Here is a 22413-nt window from a genome sequence, read left to right as displayed (position 1 = left end):
CCTTATAAAAGGCTGTTGAGATTTTTCTAATGCAATCTATGGGCCTTTTCTTTCTTTCTTTTTTTTTTTTTAAGGAAATTCAAGAAAGAATGAGAATTTTGGAATTGTACGCCAATGATCCTGAGTTCGCAGCATTTGTGAGAGAACATCAAATGTAAGCATTAGGAAGAGCACTCCCACTCAGGTTCTTAACAGTTTGCCTTAGAACAAGTGCTCTGGTATGGGCTCATGCGTCCTGTCAATGTGACAGGGGTCCTGGTGATAACTGACATTTGCGGAGTTCTCTACAGTTAATACATTTCCATACAGATCACCTCATTTATTTCTCATAATGGCTTTATAAGTCAAATGTTTTTTATTTAAGTTTTATAAATGAGGAAATGAAGCTTCAGAGAGCAGAAGGGACTCACTCCAGATCACAATGACAACAAGTGGCAGAGAAAATTTAAAACTAAGATACTGTGTTCTGGCCTCAAGCTTCCTGGACTATGTCATATTTTTCCCACCTATCACCATAGATATCACCCATGATTTAGTGCTATAAAATATTTTTCATAGGTAGTTTCTATGAAAAGAATTTGAGTAACTATAAATCCTCACATTCTTTTAACACATCAATCCTTTTCTATTTCTATAGATACTTTTTTCACTGTGCTTGTATTATAATTTGGCTTTGATATTTGGTCCTACTGCTGCCCTCACAAAGGTGCTTCCTCACGGTGTGGCTTCCACACAGGCCAAATATCTTTACCTGGCTTTTAAAAGAGAAAACCCAGAGCACTCATGCATGCTTATCCGTAGAAGAAATTGATGAAGGGTCAGGATAATACCCATGGCCCTGACTGGAGCTTCTGCCCCTTTGTTCCAAATCCATTTTCAATGATAGGCAGCCCTTCACTCATGGTTCCTCTCTGACAGGAAGAGATGAATTGACACCTCATGAAATTGAGGAAGATACTTGTCTAATTCCACATGCATGATGGAGACTCCTTTAAAAATCTGTGAACATCTGACTTGGCCCCTGGGAGGTGCTGCCATCCTTGCCAGAACAGTATTATCAGGAGTCTGCCTTTTAAACCAGGATGCCCACTCATCCTGGCATCTCCAGCCAGCAGATGGCCTATGGCTCCATTCCACTGGTATCCAATAGAAAGAATGTGACGGACTCCCCCAAGACCTTTTTGTCTCCCCCAAGACCTTTTATAAGCCCCTCAGACCCACCTGCCTGAATGTGTTTCCTGAATTAAAAACACCTTATCTAGGCTAAGATATCCAAAGAAAGGGTTCAGGAGAGCCTAATTTTGGGAGAGACAGATTGACTACATGCTTCAGTTTCTTCAAAGAAAAAAATCCATGTAACATACTATAAGATTTAAAGAAGAAGATCAGTGAAACAAAAGGAAGTCCACGCAGACCCTATAATCTTAACAGGGGTGTTCACTGAGGAAGATGGCATTGAAAACATGTTAGGCACATAATCCATACCACATTTTCAGTTTCACTTAATCTCAGAATTTTCATCTACCAGTAGCCCCAGAAAATGTTAAAGGACTTGATTTAGGATTCAGTTAAGAGCATTACATGGTCTTCGTAGAGCGGAATTTTTTTAAACTTAGCAAGGCACAGGAACAACTTTCCTGCAAAGAAAGAAAACAGAAAGTATTGGTGATTTTAGGAACATAGCTTGGCAGTGCATTTCAGTACATTCTTCCTTTTTCAATTAATTGTGCTTTGTTTTTCATGGCAGGGGAGAGCTTTAATCAAAACTCTTACTTTGGAATTGATTAGAAGCCTAGAGAAGATGGAAATCACTTGCTACTTTTATCATATAACCTGGATTTTGAACTCTGTTGGAAGAAGAATATTCTATTACAAATCATTAAATTTGGGGGACAAAATATTTTTTTCAGTTTAAAATTTCAGAATGTAGTAACAGATGTGACAATGTTTATACTTATAAAAAATGTTTATACCTAAGCTGTATTTAAAGAAATTCAAAACTGTATGAGTTCTGGAAAGCATTCTACAAGAACACAGCCAGGCCTGGGAGTTGGGGGTGCATTGCATCTGCTTCTGAATCGCCAAAGGTGTCTATTAATAACTATGCCTCAGGTTTCCCAGGAGAAAGAGAAGGTGAGACTGTTACAGGAGAAGGCAAGCTTAGGAAGTGACAATTTTATAACGTGTTTGTTATTGTCAGATGGAATGAGAAGCCTTTGAAGTAGTTTTAATACAGTTTATAGTCAGATATCCATCCAAATAAAACATTAAGTTTTTTTGGGGATCAAACTACTGAAGCAGAACCTTTTGCTTCACTATAGTGTTAGGCTTGTACTTGATGCTTCTACGAGAGTTTTGGATTTCCTGAGCATATTTATCAAGATCACATTATTGTTAAATATGTCAATATCCCATTTTTTAAGCTGTTAACATGTCTTCATATTTGCCAAAAACAATCTGGAATAGTTTGATTTCTTTCTGAGCAGGGATAGAGTGACCATAAGATAAAATACTTGGTTAATTTTTTTCTTTCTTTCTTAACTTGATAACTGCCAATTTCACTCATTAAAAGGGCACCAGAAACTAAAATCTAGGCTGAGTACATTCCACTGTAAAGCTATTGAAAGCCTTGAAGATATCCAGATATTTTGCAAAGCATGTATGGGTAACAGCTTGTGTGTGTGTGTGTGTGTGTGTGTGTGTGTGTGTGTGTGTGTGTGTAAAAGCAGTTCCCTTATCTCAGTATTTCTTTTCATTCCCTACTCACATAATGGATTCTCTATAACTTCAGCATAGATACAAGCTACTGTTGGGACATTTTTTACTGGACCCATTTGAAAGGTAATTGGTAATTATCTTTAAAACATGATAAATGTTACTGACATTTGTCACTACTAAATGCTTAATTTTACTTGTAAAACCTCCAAAGATTTCTGTTTAGCATTTAAACATTTTTCCTAAGCTTATTGTGTTAGATGAAAAAGAAAATTTGTTTTATCACAAATTAATCCTAGAATGTGTGACCTTTTGAATATCTGTGTGCTGGCAGCATTCTAGATAAACATAAAGGGATCTAGAGCAGGTGACCATGTGAAACACTTAGGAGAAGCACAAACTGAGCTAAAGGAGGATTGTTTTCCAGAAGCCAAGCAGTGAAGTGGGAATTTGAGAATTCTGGCATGTCTCTGCCTCTGATTTTCTTTTGTGTGACCTTTTCATGCAAGAGCAAATCACTTAGTTCTACATGCATGTCTCCTCCACACTTATTAAATGGAAGAGTAAAGGAAATCCTAAATTCAGGAAGAGACCTGGAGGTCTCAGTACAGGAAAAAGACTGTCACCCTACTACCTTTGTGTAGCTGAACCACAGTGGGAAAGATCGGAGAATGCCTTTCCACACTGAAGATCCTCTGATTCTCAAAGTAAATGCCTAACGGACCTACTAGTCTGACAGGACAGATTACCCAGAAAGAGCTTCTTCTTTTTCATTTAAGTATAATTGGTATACAATATAATATGTTATATTAGTTTCAGGTGTACAATCTAGTGATTTGACATATGTGTGATCAGCCCACTAATTCTAGTAATTATTTGTCACTGTGCAAACTTATCAAAATATTATTGACTATATTCTGTTTTAGAGAGTATGATGCTAAGTGAAATAAGTCAGACAGAGAAAGTCAAATACAAAATGGTTTCACTTATATATGGAGCCTAAAATAACAAAACAAATGAACAAACAAAACAAACAGATTCATAGAAACAGAAAAGGCTTCTTTTTAAAAGAGCTTCCCCCAGGGTAATCAATGACATGTAGTTATTTAAAAGTATTTGGCTAAACTCTCTTTTTAGGCTGTGTGATTGAGGAATGCAATGTTCTGATTATTAGAACATTCTCATTAACCTAGCAATATAACACCCAAGAAGACTATAACACCGTATTCGAAAATAATAACTGTATTTGAAAATAATAAAATGCAGTTAGCCCTAAAAGTGTGTGGTAAATAACTCAGACTTTTTTTTTTTTTTTTAATTCATAAGGTGCTTTGGAGTATTGTAGATATGAATAGTCTTTATAACTGAGTGTACACACGCGATCCTTATTTACAGTGGCGCTAGAAAAAGGGGAGTCTATTTGGTAAAAAGGACTCCATTTCCACCATAGCAATGTTTGAAGGGTATTTTTTCACATTTTGTGCCCTAAAGTCCCTGTGGGGACAGAGTCCCAGAGAGCAGTTTCCAAGCTCTCGGCCTCACGTGGAAAGGTGCTGGCTCGGGTAGTAAATGGCCATCAGCTGTAACTCGTTGGCCATCAGTTGTAACCAGTTAGCCATTGGCCACTGATATAACTGCTGTGGCTGAGCCAGCAAGCGTGGATTGCAGCCAGCAAGTGGGTTTGGTTGGTTGGCAGAGAAGTGGATGGCAGATTGCAGATCGTGTAGCTCCTGCTTCCTGTGTCTCCAAACCAGCCGCCAGTGAGAATATAGTGGTATGAGCCCCTTATCCATAGCTCCGTGGGTGTTCCTTTTTGGCCTCACCATATCCTGCGTTCTTATGTGGGGATTCTTATGTGGGGAGCGGGACCAGCGACCCCGCATGACAGTCCCATTGACTTTACATAATAAAACAAGTGCTTGTTTTACTTGATTTTATTCCCACCTCTTTCTTTTTTCTTCTGCAGTATCTGGTCACAATGGGTTGGCTGCCCCCCCCATCTCCCTCACCCCCTTTTTAAAAACATAGTCAATTGTAATGTAGTTGAAAAACCCTGACTTAATATTACTTTTGGCAGAGATGGAACCTGTACAAATATTCTTTGTTGGCTCTAAAACTATGTTGGCTCAAATATGAAACCTGATTTAATTATTCATTTGCATGCTTGCTTCATAAGTTTGCCTTCCATTTTATGATTTTTAGGCAGCTGGTATCTTTGTGTCATTTCCGTGTTTTCAGTAATAGATATTTTGACATCTATCCGCTTGTGAATTGAATTTTCATTTTGAAGTGGGAAGAGAAGGCAACATATTTGTTTCATAAGGAAATAGCTGATTTAGGAGAATAACTGATCATTACTAAATTGAGATGTTTTAGCCAAGAAAAATATGGGTCAATTTTTTTTTTCCTAAAATGTTTTTAACAATTCCCAGTAGGAATGGGTGGAGCCAACCTTCCTCATTTACAATCCAGCTGCAATGAGTCATGGATTCTAGCTCATTCTATTCCCAAGTATATAATAAATGAAGAAAAAAAGATGTGCAAGTCACAATCCTCAAATCAATTGCATTGTGTTCTACAACATATCTGGCTGAAGGTGGGAAGGTACTAGAAAGTAATTGATGATGTAAAGAATCTGCCTGGAAATTTCCTTGACTCATGCATTTGGTAAAACCTTACACTACTCCTATGAGTTAATAAAACACCGGTTAAACAGCTCCCCTCAGCCACACAATTTAGAGCTATAGACTAGATTAAAGGACTCCTCACCCTGGCTTTTGTCCCCTCACTTATATTTAGTTATTTCTTTAGAGTAGAGATGAAAGGCATAAATAGGAAAAAAATTAACCATTATATCAGAGAATAAAAGTATGATTATTTATGTATCAGGACTGATGTTTCTGAAGTGGTTGTGTACATTCCAGGTGTTCAATATGGAGTATAGATAATGAAAGATTTTTCTTTTTTATCTTGCTTATAATGACATTTTATCTAAAGTATGGATCAGATAAATTCATGCTACTGTAGTATTGTTTTTGAAATGCTCTAGTTTTAATGCTAGCTAATTAGAAATAAAAATTTAAGTCTTTATGTATAAAAATTTCAAAGTCTTTCTCATATATAATTGTGCCATTTTCATTATTAAGAAACTTCTCTTTCAAGAATCTCCCCCTTTTTTTTTTGTCAATTAGAGGAAAACACTGTAGATTGTGGCAACAGTTGAGTTGTAATTACCATTCAAAAATACAATGTGAGCAGGATGTGGAAATGAAAATCATTCTTTGATTAACCTTTTTAAATTTTTTATTTTATTTACTTGATTTTCAAAAAATTTAAAAAATTTAAAAAATTAAAGTTGACATACAATATCATATTAGTTTCAGGTATACAGCATAATGATTAGACATTTATATAACTTACAAAGTGATCACGTCTATAAGTCAAGTATCCACCTGGCACTATACATAGTTATTACCATGTTATTGACTATATTCCCTGTGCTTTATTTTACATCCCCATGACTATTTTGTAACTACCAATTTGTACTTCTTAAACCCTTTCCCTTTTTCACCCAGCTCCCCAACCTCCCACCCATTTGGCTTTGATTAATCTTTGTGTAGTGAGGATGTAAGGGAACTGGAGACAAATTTATTGTTGCCTCAAAAACTTTGCCTCAAATCTATTGTTGCCCCAATGGTTGCCTCAAATTTTGTTGATAGTTAATGATGCTGAGTCATTATTTAGCCTCTCCTGAACTTTACTCTTTTAAACTTTTAGAGACTTTCTTTTTTTCCTCATCTGCTTAAGGCAGGGATGGAAAGAAAACTGATGGAGTTGATTAAAGAAATGTTAGTGGGGTAGCTAGCACCAGCTGTCCTCTGATGAGGGAAGGAATTGGTGACTGTCTAAAGAGAACAGAGGAGACATAAATATGCTAACAGCAATCTGAAAAGAATCTTGCATGGAAAAGGCAGGAGGAAAATCAGCTGCCACTTACCTAAGCATCAGCATCAGAAACCTCAACTTTCATTTTTTTTCCTTTTTGCATTTGTGTGAGATCTTGCTGGCAACAGGGCATGAGAAAATCCTAAGGCAGTCTTCGAAAAGAGGATGGTGGTCTTGATTTGACTCCAAAGACTGTATTATAAAAACACGAAGTGGGAGAAATGTGTCTAATAAATACCTGTTGATTGATTAATTAGTGCCTTAGTTTTAGGAGAAACAGTGAGTAATAACACTGTTTTTAGTAAATCTACTCAGGACAAGCCCTAGTCACTATTAGGTCATGCCCTCATGATGTAGATCCACTGTCTAGGTCCTTCTGAATGTGTGTCCCATCTGAGCTATCCTCAATGGGCTGTGTTTCATGAACTAACCTTTAAATTATCTTCTCACCAAAACACACAAATATTTTGTGTTCCAGTTTTAAAAGTACAAATGAGTCTATGCTAATATAATAATAGTTGTTAAGAATCGCGCTTTTCTAAGTAACACCAACATGGTGTGTGGGCTGTCTGGAAATAATTCATTTTTCCAAATGAGTAACTTTCATGGTTAATATTGCACACACCATGGCAGGTTGGAGAAGAATGTACATATTTTTGGCAGGTGAGCCTTTGAAGGAGCCTCAGAAAACCCATACAAACTTCTCTTTTCATGCTTTTTCTGTACCATGTACATGCTTCCATTTCGTTCTTCACCAAGGCTTTGTTGTAATTTTTAATTTATGTCACAGACTTTCCACTAAACTGAGTTCTTTGATGTTGGGGCCATGTCTTGCTCATTTTTATTCATGAAGCCAGAGGATGCTTGATGCAGAGTTTGTCTACAATAATTATTACTTGGCTGGAGATAATGGGTCATATGTACGTATCTATTTTATGACTAGCAAGCAAATGATTATTTTGTATTCCTGGAACAAATTAGGTGGACCTATGAGTGGTTTAAAAATGTTTTTGAAAGAGCTGATTTACAGAGATTTAAAAAATAACCCTAAGTGTTTCAAGAGATCAGATATCCATACATTTCTATCTATCTTATTCTCTTTGAGTAATTCAGGGATCATAACATAGTAAGCATTTTACTAAAACCTATGAGAACATATGGACTGCTACATCCAGATGTAGTAACCTATCTGAGTTTCTTATCCACAGACTCAAGGAGGAAGGTGAGATGAAGATGAATAATGTGGGGAATGGTGCTAGCATAGTAGAAACAGATTCCAGGTGTTATAGCTGTGGGAGCGGTGAAGATTGGGAAGCTTGTGGAAACAGGTGGGTTTCTAGGAACAAAAATTTGACTTTCTGTTGACAGATGGGAGTATGATGCATACAGAAGCCATTGTTTAATTTAAAAAACAGTTTTTTAAAAAACGATTTTATTCCTTGTTTATTTCTTTATTGTGTAGGACAGAATAAAGGCACCCAGTTCTTCCCTTTCTTAAACAAAAACTACCATAAAGAGGGATGAGTAGTTGGTTAAACCTGTCAGTTTTCGTTAAGTTCCTGAAATTGTCTTTTTTTTTTTTTTTAGGTTTTATTTATTTTAAGTGTGTTTTTCCAGAACCCATCAGCTCCAAATCAAGTAGTTTCAATCTAGTTGTGGAGGGCGCAGCTCACAGTGGTCCATGTGGGGAGGGAACCGGCAACCTTGTTGTAAGAGCACCGCGCTCTAACCAACTGAGCTAACTGGCCGCCCCCTCCAATTGACAGATTTCCCCTAACATGATGTAGGCATAGGAATACCTTAGAGATACTGTGGGTTGGGTTTCTGGCCACCGCAATAAAGCAAGTCTCACACTAAAGTGATTTAGTATCTTTTTGCTGGTAGAGGGCCTTGTCTTCAATTTGTAAAAATCACATCTGTGACCCACATTAAAGCAGAGTGCAATGAGGCATGCTTGTACCTGGAAGCATCTATTTGGCTCCATGCTCTTAGGGGGTGGGTATTAGTTTTGCTCAGTGTCAGATAATTCGCAAATACTCAACAAGGAAGATATTGCTGCTGCTGCTGCTGCTGCTGCTGCTGCTGCTGCTGCTGCTGCTGCTGCTGCTGCTGCTGCTATGAGACCATCAAAGGTTTGTGTGGTACCAAAACAAATGTTAAATACTTTCTTTCCTGTCGTGGAAGACGGAAACCCATTTCTGGTTCAGATTTTAAGTTGCTATTGCTTGGAATGTACAGAAAAATAAAATAGATCAAAAATTTTTCAAAGTTTGAGGAAAAACTAAATTGTAATTATTTGAAAACATATTGATTTAATTTCTAATTACTTTTTAGCGATTATTGGTTAAGATGCCCCTCTCCCTGACTTTTTAATTTTACTATGAACACCTGTGGAGACAGAGCCAGGAGTGCAGTTTCCAGGCTCTCGCCCTCACGTGGAAAGGTGCTGGCTCGGGTAGTAAATGGCCATCAACTGTGATTGGATGGCCATCAGCTGTGGCTAGTTGGCCGTCAGCTGTAACCAGTGAGCCATTGGCCACTAATATAACTGCCGTGACTATGCTAGCAGAAAATGGGGGCTAGCAAGAAGATGGTGGCTGAGCTAGCAAGAGCGGATTGCAGCTAGCAAGTGAAGTTGGTTGGCAGAGAAGCGGATGGAGAGTTGCAGATCGTGTGGCTCCTGTCTCCTGTGTCTCCAACCCAGCTGCCAGTGAGACTATAGTGGTATGACTCCCCTATCTATGGCTCTGTGGATATTCCTTTTTGGCCTCACCATGTCCTGTGTTCTTATCCGGGGAGCAGGACTAGAGACCTTGCCTGACACCCTGCATGACAACACCACTTTTCCACTTAAATTTTTTTTGTGAAATAATTGTTTTTCCTCAAAGAATTTGTGCTTTCTGATAACTTACTACCTTATTTACTGTAAGTGAGAGAAGTTTAATGATCAAAAATGATCAAAAACGATTTTTTTAAGAAAAAAATCATTTTTTAACTTAAAAAAAACAACTATTTGGATTTGGAATACCATACATAAAATGAGCATCTAGATCTCTTTCTACCATTTAGTGACAATTTCACTTGAGATGAATAATCAACCAATAATTCATGTTGTAGTTTCCACTGGGAAAATGGATTTAACGGCTTATTTCCAGGGCAGGTGGTTCTCTTCAAAATATCTAGATAAGGAGAATGTTAGATTGGAATTTCCCCTTACAATGCTGCCTGTTTCTTTAAAAATGTAAATATAAACATAACTTATTTCTAGAGAAATTTATTTTCGTTATAAAGTGCTCTCCATGACAGTAGTGGAATGATCTTTCTTCTTCATAAAAGAAAGCTCTAAAACACATGTTTAGAATTAGAAATACCTTCTATTCAACACTGTGAGTCAGGGGAGAGTTTTCCATTGCTTCACTTTTTCTTATTTTACTTTTAGATTTGCCAGTGATGTTTCAAAATCAGAATTTAACTTGGAATTGCAAAGCTGCAAGTTTAAATAGACTTTCCATTAATGAACCGGTTTAGACATGATTCTATTTTGAGGACAGTCTTAAATTAATTTTGACTTAAAAATATAAAATTGATAGTTTGGAAAGATCTATAAAATCAGGTGATTCTTTTCAGTTTTATTAAAACAAGATGGAGAGAGTGGGAATCTGATGTTAGTGAACATGTTATAAAAACACTGGCTTTGCCAGTATTTCTTCAGTGCCCAGGTGGGAGCCACATTGATTGATGGCATTTAATCATTTCTTCTTGTCCTTGCCCTGTGATAGACTACTGCTCTTCGTGTACACGTTTATATCAGGACCTCATGGTGACCCTCAGTTGGAAGGGCTCAGCAGTGCACACAGTGAGGGCCAGATCCTTGGTCTTTGTTTTAGAACTCACTGGGGAAAAATGAGAGTTACATGGCAACTTAACCTGCAGAGGTAAACATGTTAACTTGCAATTAAGTTGCTTCAGGTTTCTTTCTAATTGTCTTATAAAACTTTGTCCCTAATACTGTTCAATTTAAAGCAGAGGGTTGGGTCGAATTACAGTAAGTCCTGGAACTTCCAGTCGAGATGGTGCAGTAGGTAAATGCTGTGCTTGCCTCCTCTCATGACCACATCAAAATTACAACTAAACTATAGAACAGCCATCATTGAGAATTGTCTGAAGCCTAGCTTAATTGAAGTGCTACACTAAGGATATACAGAAGAAGCCATGCTGTGAGGGATACAAGGGGTGGAGACAAGGAATGGGCTTATCCCACAACCACATGCAACAGATAAAAATCAGGAGGGAAATCTCAACTGTCGGTATTCCCCCTGAGGAGAGAGGGGTAACAGTATCACACCAGACTCAGCCCAGTATTCTGTAGTCAAGGAGAGAAGTCCTCATAAGTACCCCTTCTGGCTGTGAAAACCAGCAGAGATTGTGGCTGAGTGAGACAGAGGGTTGCTGCAGTGCCACATGCTCCTCTTAAAAGACGCCCATGTAGACTTACTTGCTGATGAACTCACTGCTTTGAGCTCCAGCACTGGGGAAGCACCTCAAAAGGTGCCCGGGACATACAGGGTGGAACTGTATTGTCTGGCTTCAAGATAAGGGTTGGAGGGGCAGCTTTTTCCCAAACAGAAGTGCTGGCAGAAACCATTTCTCCTTTGTTGAACCCTCCCCCTACCCAGTGTCAACACAGGTGGCCACCATATCTGAGTCTTCATCAACCTGGCTAACACCATTTGCCCTGCTGTGGTGATTCCCTGAGAACCTGACCCCCTCCTTCCCTCAACTTGTGGGCCCACCCAAACCCCTTCCAGTGGTTTTTCCATACAAACAGCCTGTTTTGGTCCATGCTAAAGACTTTGCTAAAATCTCTCAGAGGCTCACAAACCCCAAACAAGCAGCATCTGGCCTCAGTGTGCCCCATGCATCTTGTTAAACAGACCCAAGGCCGGCACTAGTAGAAGCTGGCCTCAACTCACAACTTAGCCTCTCACAGGCAATTCCTAGCCCAGCACAAGTGGCCATCTGCAGATCACTTTATAGCTCATACCAAGTGGCCCTCAGCAGTGCACAGGCTGCAGCTGACCTTGGCCTGCAACAGAGCCCCTACCAGGAGGCCCCAGAATGAACATACTCATTAGCCAGCTTCAGACTACACCAGAGAACCCCAACCAACTCCACAAATGACACACCAAAGGGCAAACTTGGCTGGCACAAAAGCCTTGCTAAATCAAATCCTGCTCCATAGGGACAGCCCCTGCACAATAGCTCCTCCACTGTAGTGATGGACAGTCCTTACAACAAATCAGCCTGAGGGTCAATCCCTCTCATTGATGTACCAACAGAAACCAACGCTCAACGATGATAGGAGGGCACACACTAAGGATACACCTGGAACACCTGTCTTAGGTGAACAGAGAGACTGTGCCACGGGACCACACAGGACATCTACTATATAGGCCATTCTACTAAGACTGGGAGACGTAGCAGCTCTACTTAATACATAGAAACAAACACAGGGAGGCAGCCAAAATGGGGAGACAAAGAAATATGTCCCCAATAAGAGAACAGAACAAAGCTCCAGAAATAGAATTAAACAAAATGGAGAATAGCAATCTATCAGATGCAGAGTTCAAAACACTAATTATAAGGATGATCAAGATCTCAGTGAGAACATTAACAAAGAGATAGGAACATAAAAATGGAAATAGAAAACAAAAAAGAACCAGTCAGAAATGAAGAATACAATAACTGAAATAACGAATACATTAGAGGGAATCAATAGTAGATGATGCAGAAAATCAAATCATCAGCAATTTGGAAGATATAGTAGCAGAATACACCTAATCAGAACAGCAAAAAGAAAGAAGAAATTAAAAAAAAAAGGATATTACGGAGCCTCTGGGACATCCAACCTGAAAACATTTACATCATAAGTGGAGCAGAAGAAGAAGAAGAGAGAGAGCAAGGAATTTAAAAAAGATATTTGAAAGAATAATGATGGAAAACATACCTAACCTGGTGAAGGAAATAGACATACAAGTTCAGGAAGCTCAGAAAGTCCCAACGAGATGAACCCAAATGGGCCCACACCAAGATGCATCATAATTAAAACGCCAAAAGGTTAAAGACAAAGAGAGAATCCTAAAAGCAGGAAGAGAAAGGCAGATAGTTACCTACAAGGGAGCGCCCATAAGACTGTCAGTTGATTTCTCAACATTAACTTTGCAGACCAGGAGGGACTGGCATGAAATATTCAAAGTGATGAAAAGCTGGGACCTATAACCAAGACTAATCTACCCAGTAAGGCTATCATTTAAAATTAAAAGAGAGATAAAGAGTTTCACAGACAAGAAAAAGCTAAAGGAGTTGATCACCACCAAACTAGCATTACAAGTAATGTTAAAGGGACTTCTTTAAGAAGAAGAAGAAGAGGAAAAAAGATTTAAAAAATGAATAATAAAATGGCAATAGCTATATTTTTATCAACAATTACTTTAAATGTAATCCATTTAAATGGATTAAATATTCTAATCAAAAGACATAGAATGGCTGAATGGATAGAAAACAAGACCCTTACATATGTTGCCTGTAAGAGATTTACTTCAGACTGAAAATAAAGTGATAGAAAAAGATATTTCATGAAAATGGAAATAAAAACAAAAAGCTGGGGTAGTAATACTTATACAAGACAAAATAGACTTTAAAATAAAGGCTATAACAAGAGACAAAGAAGGACTCAGTAATCCCACTTTTGGGTATGTATCTGAAGAAACCGAAAACAGTGTTTCAAAGGGACATGTACATTCATATGTTCATTGCAGCATTTTTTACAATAGCCAAGATATGGAGGCAACCTAGATGTCCATCAATGGAAGAATGAATAAAGAAGAGGTAGTAAATATATACAATGGAATATTACTCAGCCATAAAAAAGAATGAAATCTTTCCATTTGCAACATAGACAGACCTAGAGGGTATTGTGCTGAAAAGAAGTAAATCATGTAGGAAAAGACAAATGCCATATGATTTCACTTATATGTGGAACCTGAAGAACAAAATAAACAAAACAGAAACAAACTCATAGATCCAGAGAACATTTTGATGGTTGCCAGATAAGAGGAGTGTTAGGGCATGAGTGAAAAAAGGGAAGGGATTAAGAAGTACAAATTTGTAGTTACAAAATAGTCACAGGGATGTAGAGTATGCATGGGAAATATAGTCAGTAGTATTTAATAACTAGTATGAGTCAGCTGGGTACCAGATTTATTGGTGTGCTTACTTTGTAAGTTATATAAATGTCTAATCACTGTTGTACACCTGAAACTATTATAATATTGTATGTCAACTGTAATTGAAAAATAAATAATTATTTTAAAAAATTACAGTAAGTCCTTAACATTGTTGAAAGGTTCTGTGATTTTAAGCAAAATGATGTATAATGCAACCAATTTTACCATAGGCTAACTGATATAAACAAGAGTTATGTTTCCACAGCATCTTATCAACACTATAACAAAATGTTATTCAAGGGCCTGCTGTATTACCCAAAAGTGTTCACTGTTGAGGCTCTTTTATTGTCAAATGATGTGAACCAAAACATAATTTTTTTTCCATTAAGGGAGCATATTTATTGAAGACCTACTATACATTATGATCTCTATTAAGCGATTTGTATGCACAATCTTATTTAGCCAAAGCTCCATAAGGGGTATGTGATTATTCTCTATATGTAGGAGGATAAACTGAGGCTTAAAGAGTTGAGTACTTCATAAAATTATGTAATTTAAAAAGGATAAAAGTGAACTACAATTCTGGTGCATCTGTATCGAAACTTAATGTTTCCTCAATATAAATGTGCCACCCAGACAACAGCCAGAATGTACAAACAACTGCAAAACAATTTTTTTAACCTCTCGACTTTTATACTGATTTAAGGGAGATAATGTTCCCATTCCCAGGTCATAAAACTTTCTCAGAAGCAGAAACAGAAAGTAAAATATCTTAAGAACTTTCCCACTTCAAGTTTCCTTTTGTTATGTAGGAGAATACAATAATTCTAGCTAAGAGAGGTGCTCATGAGACTTGATTTTGTAGTGTTAATCTACTTGCCCAAACCTAGACCTTGTAGTACAGAACTAACAAGCCAAATGGGCCTGGCAACCTCACTCCTGTTTCAGGCACCAGTAGGGAGGGAGGTGTTTTTGTGTTGCTGGGTACATGTAATGTGTCTACCTCGCCCCTTCCCTTGATGTGGCTCGTTGTCCTTCTGCATGTTTTGAGTTGCTGATGGCTTCTAGCACGGGCATCCTCTTTTCCCCTGGCGTTAGTGACCTGTGTGTACTCATGGTTACTATGTGAGCTCAGTGTCTGGGCTTCAGAGTCATCATTTTCACAGAGAGCTTGTGTCTGAGGCTGTGCAACAGAGTGCCGCGTGGATGGGAGGGCATGTTGGGCTGAGTGGCTGTGAACAGAGGCTGCAAGGACAATCTGTTGTTGAAGTGGCTAGTAGAGAAGTGACAGGTAAATAATACATTTTTCCTCTTAGCCCTCAAACTAGACACTCTTGTTAAGATGAACACTGAATACAATCAGCTAGTCCACATATGAATATTATCAAATTTACATTTCCAAAGGAATAACTTTTCTATAAAGACGTTCTCTTTCATATGCCTGCATTTTATCTGCTACATGTTTGGATGTCCTATGTGATTCAAGAATTATTGAAAAATATACCAACAGGCAACTCTCATTTTACCCATGGTAAAATTTTATATCTTCATGACCAGTAGGTAGGTTTCCTCCCACTCTTATTTAATCTGGGTTTGGAAAATGCAGAATAACTTCCATATTTGATTCATCAAAACAAAAGTAAATATGGGTGAATTTGCTTCATAAAAAGTCACCTGATTATCACAGGATTTTCCTTGCGATAATCATTTCTTTGATTCCTGGATATGGTGACATGAAGAACATGCTCTTCTAAGTCTCCAAACACCTTTTCTACAAAGAGCTCTAGAATGGTGGAGGATGGAAGATAAGACTGGAATGTCATACACATTGGCTAAATAGGGAGCAAAAGAGAGGAAAAGAAAGCAGGCTATGATAAACACATACTTTAAAAACATCTGTCCAGCAGCCACTATGGAAATCAGTATGGAGGTATCTCAAAAAAGTGGAAATAGAACTACTTTATGACCTAGCAATTCCACTCAGAGAAATCCAAGATGCTAATTTGAAAAAAATATATGCACCCCTACGTTTATTGCAGTGCTATTTACAATAGCCAAAACTTGGAAACAACCGAAATGCCCATAGGTAGATGACTGGATTAAGAAACTGTGGTACATTTATACAATGGAGTATTACTCGGCTATAAAGAAGAAGGAAATCTTACCATTTGCAATTATATGGATGGACCTAGAGAACATTATGCTAAGTGAAATAAGTCAGTTAGAGAAAGATAAATATCATATGATCTCACTTATATGTGGAATCTAAAGAACTGAATAAATGAGCAAGGTAAACAGAAATAGTCTCAGAGATATAGAGGAAAAACAGATGGTTGCTAGAAGGGAGGAAAGTGGAGATGAGGAAGAAGCATAAATTGGTAACTACAATATTGCCACGGGGATATGAAAGACAGTTTGGGGAATATAATCAATAACGTAAAGATTTTGTAGGGTGTCAGATGGGCACATGTCTTATTAGGGAGACCACTTCATGGATGGTGTAGATGCTTGACCACTGCACTGTACACCTGAAGTTGAATAATATTGTATGTCAACTGTAATCTAATATATATAGTCCTGGGATGTGGAGTATAGTATAGGGAATAGAGTCAATGGAATTCTAATATATATGATGTCAGAGGGGCAATAGATAGGGGGGTTATTACATTTTGAGGGGTGAACTGTCTAACTATTGCATTGTTTTCTACACCTGAAACTAAAACAACAGCAACAACAAAAAACAAACAACAAACAAACAAACAAACAAAAAACGTCTGGCCAGTATTTGAAGTTGCTTCCCCAGAAGAGTTACAATCATGTTTTGTTGTTGGATTATGATAACCAGGGGTTGGGGGTTTGGGCAAAGAGGACCCGGAAGGGATCAGGGACATGGTCTCTGGTTAACCATGCCGATCAGAAGCTGAGATACAGATGGTGGTGGTGAGGAGGAGGTAGGGAGAGGGCTCAGAAAAGCTAGTATCTAAGCCATAGACACTGGTTTCACTGTCAGGGTGGATTGAGGTCAGCAGCAGGGCAGGCAAGACAGTGTCAGGTATTTCTAAAGTCAAGTCAGTGAGAGCCTGAAGCTGCTGCACAATACAGAAGTCCAACACAAGAGCCCTGAGGTTCAACTCAAGGTCCAGGATGGAGTTCTTCATGGGAAGTGAGTGGAAAAGACATCAGTGAACAAAAGGATACTCTAGCAGGGGTGCCTTCATCCTGAGGAAAGTTCTTGTTCTTGCTTCCAGGTTTAAATGGCTCCCTGGAGATAACAATCTCTCCCCTGGTGCTGCCTGAGCTCTGCAACAGAAGCAGGCAATTGGAAGAGCCTGGTTTAGGCTGGGATGTGAGGGCAAGGAATAGTAGCGTGAGAATGACCTGGGGGTGCCTGATTTCCAAGGGGTAGCCCTGGGGTGCTGGCCACTGAGTTACTCAGCTAGTTTCTCAAGTCGAAAATTTAAATTAGGTTATGTAGACTTCGTTTAAGGGTTCTTCCTGTAAATGAGTTTAAGTAAAATCATACCAAATGCAGCCTTTGTAATGCAATGGAAAACATTCCATATATGCACATAATTCTGCCTTACAGTAATAACTTCTGGGCACAGTACTGAAAAGTGAACACCCTCCCCTCGCTCCGCCAGGGGGAACGTCTGTGGCCAAGATATCCCTCCGGATTCTCAACAGCCACAGGGAGTTTTGGGGTCAGCCCATTTTGCGTCTCTGCCCCTCCTACCAGTCTCAGTGTGGTTCTTCTTTATATTCTTAGTTATAAAACTTCTGTTCAGCTAGACTTCAGATGTTTTTCCAGGTTGATTGTTCTATAATTTAGTTGTAATTTTAATGTGTTCATGGAAGGAAGCAGGCAAAATATTTATCTGCTCCACCATCTTAGATTTCTACCCTGAATACCTTATTTTTAAAGTTACCATTTATTTAGTGTGTCGATGGGCTAAGTGCTTCAGATACAGGATTCCTTTGCATTATTTTTATAACTGTCTTCTTAAATTGGTAAGTTTTACAGCAGTTCAAAATTGTGGGACCTCATAAACAGCCATTTACACACAAAATTTGACATGACTGATTGGAAGAAAGAAGAGATGTGAACCTTGCTGAGTTTTCCCTTTTTAGGGACATTTCTCAATGTTGCAACATTAATGTTGAACCCAAAGAAAAGGCTGAGTAAATGCATTTTTCCTTCATCAAGATAGTTTTAAAAAGATTCTAAAGTAATAAATCCTCATTTGAAGAGAATATTGAAAATACAGAAAAGTGTACAGAAAACAAATCATACATCCTTTCCCCCTAGACTTAGAGATTATGATTTTAATGACTTTCCTGCTAGTCTTTTTTCCTACACGAAGAACATTTTTGAGTAATTTTAAAAGGTAATGAGGACAATACACCCCTCCCCCTTTTAACCTAATATTATACAAAGAGCATTTTCATTAAAAATTCTTCAATGACATAATTTTCAACAACATTTCACCATGTAGATCAGAGGTAGCTAACTGGTGCTGTGTCAGCCAAGTCTGGTCCGTAGACATATTTTGTTTGGCCATTGTAATATTACTGAGTATTTTAATTAGTTGCCAATATATTTTAATGTCAGAAGATTTCACATCACCTAGCCTACTTCACTTGTCTAGGTGACCTATCTGGCCACTTTCAGCATGTGCTTTGAGAGTTCTGGGATGGCTCTACCAAAACTTTTATTAGCCATTCATTCCCATATTGTGATCATTTTCAGATTACTTCTGATATTTTTAATTGGCACAATGAATAATGTAGAAGGAATAACATAAAGAATACCATTGTATTTTCTGTATTTCTAAATGACTTTCTATTTAAGAAAGACTTCTAGAAGGAGATTTATTTCATTAAGTTTTCAAAGTTTTTCTTATCACACTTTCTTGGCAAAGAAGACACAGAACCTTCTTTCCATTTGGCCAATTTGCTAATAATGTCTGCAAAACAGGGTTTTGGATGGACTGCATGGGTGTTAACCAGACCAGACCTCCTGCTGGCCTGGTGTGGAGGCTTCTCAGCGGCCAGCATGAGAGCATGTCCAGGCCTGATTTTCCACTTACCTCTTGGCTAAGATCTTGGCTCAAGTTAATTTGGTCAAGGTGTTTTTCAATTTATTATTTTTTAAATCAAGGTGAATTAGCGCAAGTCAGTTTTGTGATATTTATTTACTTTTTATTTGAATATAAGATCACTGTTAAAGAATGAATTTTTACTTTATTTAAAAATATTCTTAACTTTATTCAGAGCTATAAACTTTTGAGTGTTATTTCAGTATATGACTATACTTTAATATTTAGAAAAATATTTGTTTTATTTGATAAAAATCTATATTGGACTAAGATTCATAAACACTCTATACAAAATAAGAAGACCATAGTCATTATATAAAATGCCAATATATAATGATGAATAACACTCATTTTGATCTTGATACTTTTATTAAAAAAGAAAATCTGTATATTTATCTCTTTCCCAGTTCATCTTCATTACTTTAGTTTATACTTCTCTTTCTTTAGAGATTTTTTTTTCCAACTTATTGCTTTAAGAAGATATTTTGAAAAACAACTACTAATTAAATACCTGCTATACACTCAGCATCTTGTTGTGGAAAAGTCAAAGATGTTTGAAGCATAGTCCTTCCTCTTAAAGAGTTTGCAATCTACTTAGGAAGACAGGACATGTGATCATATAATTTTTTTTTGTTTTAAATAGAACACTGCTTATTTGGCAAACTTCTTTTTCTTAAGTATATATATATTTTAGTTTTCAATTACAGTTAACATGCAATATTATATTAGTTTCAGGTGTATAACATACTGATTAGACATTTATATACTTATGAAGCAGTCACCCTGATAAATATAGTAACTATCTGACAAAATACATACTTATTACAATATTATTGACTATATGTATTGTGCTATACTTTACATCCCTATGACTATTTTGTAACTACTAATTTGTACTTCTTAATCTCTTGCCCTCTTTCATCCACCCTCAATCCCCCTTCATGTGACAACCATCAAAACGTTCTCTGTATCTATGAGTTTGTTTCTGTTTTGTTTGTTTGTTTTGTTCTTTAGATTCCACATATAAATGAAATTGTATGGCATTTGTCTTTCTCTATCTGACTTACTACACTCAGCACAGTACCCTCTAGGTCCATCCATGTTGTTGTGGATGGCATGATTTTACTCTTTTTTTAATGATTGAATAATATTCCATGGTAAATCGTAACAACTCTTCTTATTCATCCATTGTTAGATATCTAGGTTGCCTTCATATCTTGGCTATTGTAAACAATGCTGCAGTGAACATATTGATGCTCATGTCCCTTCAAAATAGTGTTTTGGGTTCCTTTGAATAAATACCCAAAAGTGGGATTACTGGATCCTTTGTCTCTTGTTATAGCCTTTGTTTTAAAGTCTATTATGTCTGATATAAACATTGCTACCACAGTTTTTATTTCATTTCTATTTTCATAAAATATATATTTTCATCCCTTTACTTTCAGTCTGTGTGTCTTTCAATATGAAGTGAGTCTCTTACAGGCAGCATATGTAAGGGTTTTGTTTTCTCATACATTCAGCCACCATATGTCTTTTGATTGGAACATTTAATCCATTTACATTTAACGTGATTACTGACAGGTACATAGTAATTGCAATTTTGTTATTCATATTTATATTCTCCCCCCCCCCTTCTTCTTAAAGAAGTACTTTTAACAATTCTTGTAATACTGATTTGGTGGTGAAGCGCTTGTCTGTGAAGCTCTTTATGTCTTTTTCAATTTTAAATGATAGCCTTGTTGGGTAGAGTAGTCTTGGTTATAGCTCATTGCTTTTCATCACTTTGACTATTTTGTGCCAGTCCCTTCTGGCCTGCGAAATTTCTGTTGAGAAATCAGCTGACAATCTTATGGGAGCTCTCTTGTAGGTAACTAGCTGTCTTTCTCTTGCTGCTTTTAGGATTCTCTCTTTGTTTTTAACCTTTGGCATTTTAATTATGATGTATCTTGGTGTGGGTCTGTTTGGGTTCATCTTGTTTGGGACTTTCTGAGCTTCCTGGACTGGTATGTCTATTTCCTTCCCCAGGTTAGGAAATTTTTCAGTCATTATTTTTTCAAATGAGTTCCCAATCTCTTCCCCTCTCTCTTCTCCTTCTGGTACCCCAGAGATCCCTTAATCTATCCTCATATTTTAAATCTTTTTTCTTTTTCCTGTTCTGATTGGATGTTTTCTTCTACCTTGTTTTCCAAATCTCTGATCTGATTCTCTGATTCACTTCATCTGCTGTTGATTCTTTTTAGTGTATTCTTCATTTCAGTTATTGTATTCTTCATATCTGAGTTGTTCTCTTTTATGGTTTCTATATCCTTCTTTATGCTTACTATGTTTTTGTTGACGTTCTCACTAAGTTCCTAGAGCATCTTTATAACCAGTGTTTTGAACTCTGTATCTGGTAGGTTGCTTGCCTCCACTTCCTTTAGTTCTTTTTCTCTAGTTTTCTCCTATTCTTTCTTTTAGGACATGTTTCTTTGTTTCCTCATTTGCCTGCCTCTCTGTATTATTTTTCTATGTATTAGGTAGACCTGCTATATCTCTTAGTCTTGGAAGGTGGCCTTCTATAGTAGGTGCCCTGTGGGGCTCAGTGGTGCAGTCTCCCTGCACAGCTGGGTGCTCCAGGAGTGTTCCTTGTGTAGGTGGTGTGTGCCTTCCTGTTGTTGTTGAAACTTGATTGCTCTTGGCATGTCAGTGGGTGGATTGTCCCTCAGAGTGACTGGATGTGATGACTGACCATGCCCACAGCATATGATTTGCTGTGTAGGGGCTCACTCCACAGAGTGGGATTCACCTCAGTAGGTTCTGGTGCCTGCTAAGACCATCTTTTGAATGTGCTGCTTCTGGGGCTAATCATGTGATGCTCTGTTGTGGTCTGAAGCTGGCCTTTGGGTGTGTTGATTCTGGGGCCTCTTGGGAGGGCCTTCCATGCAGGCCAAGTTCAGCTGCTGCCTGTGACAAGCTCAGAGCTACCTGTTAGGAGCTACAAAGCAATCCACAATTGGTTGCTGCTTATGCTGGACCTGGAGGCATGTGGGAGGCGCCACCTTGTGTATCAAAGCCAGCTACCACTAGTACCAGGTCTGAGGTAGATCAGCAAAAGGTCCAGTTCACCCCGAAGCCTGCTGCTGCCTTTCAGCTTCCCATAAGTCTCGGCCACTGAAAATGCCTTTTGTGGTACATAAATTGGGTAAGGCGAGGTCTCAGGGATTCACCAGGGTGGGGTGAGTGTTGTTCACCAGGTCAATGCAGTTTAAGGTGTGACACCAGTACTGAGCCTAGGGCCACTCTGCAAAAGGCTCAGAGCAAATTGAGTCCAACTGCTGTCTGCTTGGGGGCTGCAGACCCCCAAGAATTGTCCAAGAAAGACTGTCATAGGTCAGGGCTGGCTTCCCTCCATGGAAAGTACCTCTGGTTGTCTTGAGTTGGGTAGAGCAGGG

At 38.0% G+C, this 22413-nt stretch overlaps 1 protein-coding gene across 1 annotated transcript in view; it reads left to right on the top strand.

Annotated features, from left to right (window-relative positions):
* The window catches only part of IMPG2 (interphotoreceptor matrix proteoglycan 2), an 84317-nt gene extending 84159 nt beyond the window's left edge, over positions 1–158 (top strand). Inside the window, exon 18 of the mRNA XM_033135498.1 lies at positions 75–158. Coding sequence (XP_032991389.1) covers positions 75–158 — 84 coding nt within the window. The remainder of the gene's footprint in view (positions 1–74) is intronic.
* The last annotated feature ends 22255 nt before the right edge of the window (positions 159–22413 follow it).

This window comes from Rhinolophus ferrumequinum, chromosome 2, assembly GCF_004115265.2.
Source record: "Rhinolophus ferrumequinum isolate MPI-CBG mRhiFer1 chromosome 2, mRhiFer1_v1.p, whole genome shotgun sequence".
Taxonomy (NCBI): domain Eukaryota; kingdom Metazoa; phylum Chordata; class Mammalia; order Chiroptera; family Rhinolophidae; genus Rhinolophus; species Rhinolophus ferrumequinum.
Note: the sequence above shows the minus strand (reverse complement) of the source record. Positions and strands in the feature narration are given on the sequence as shown.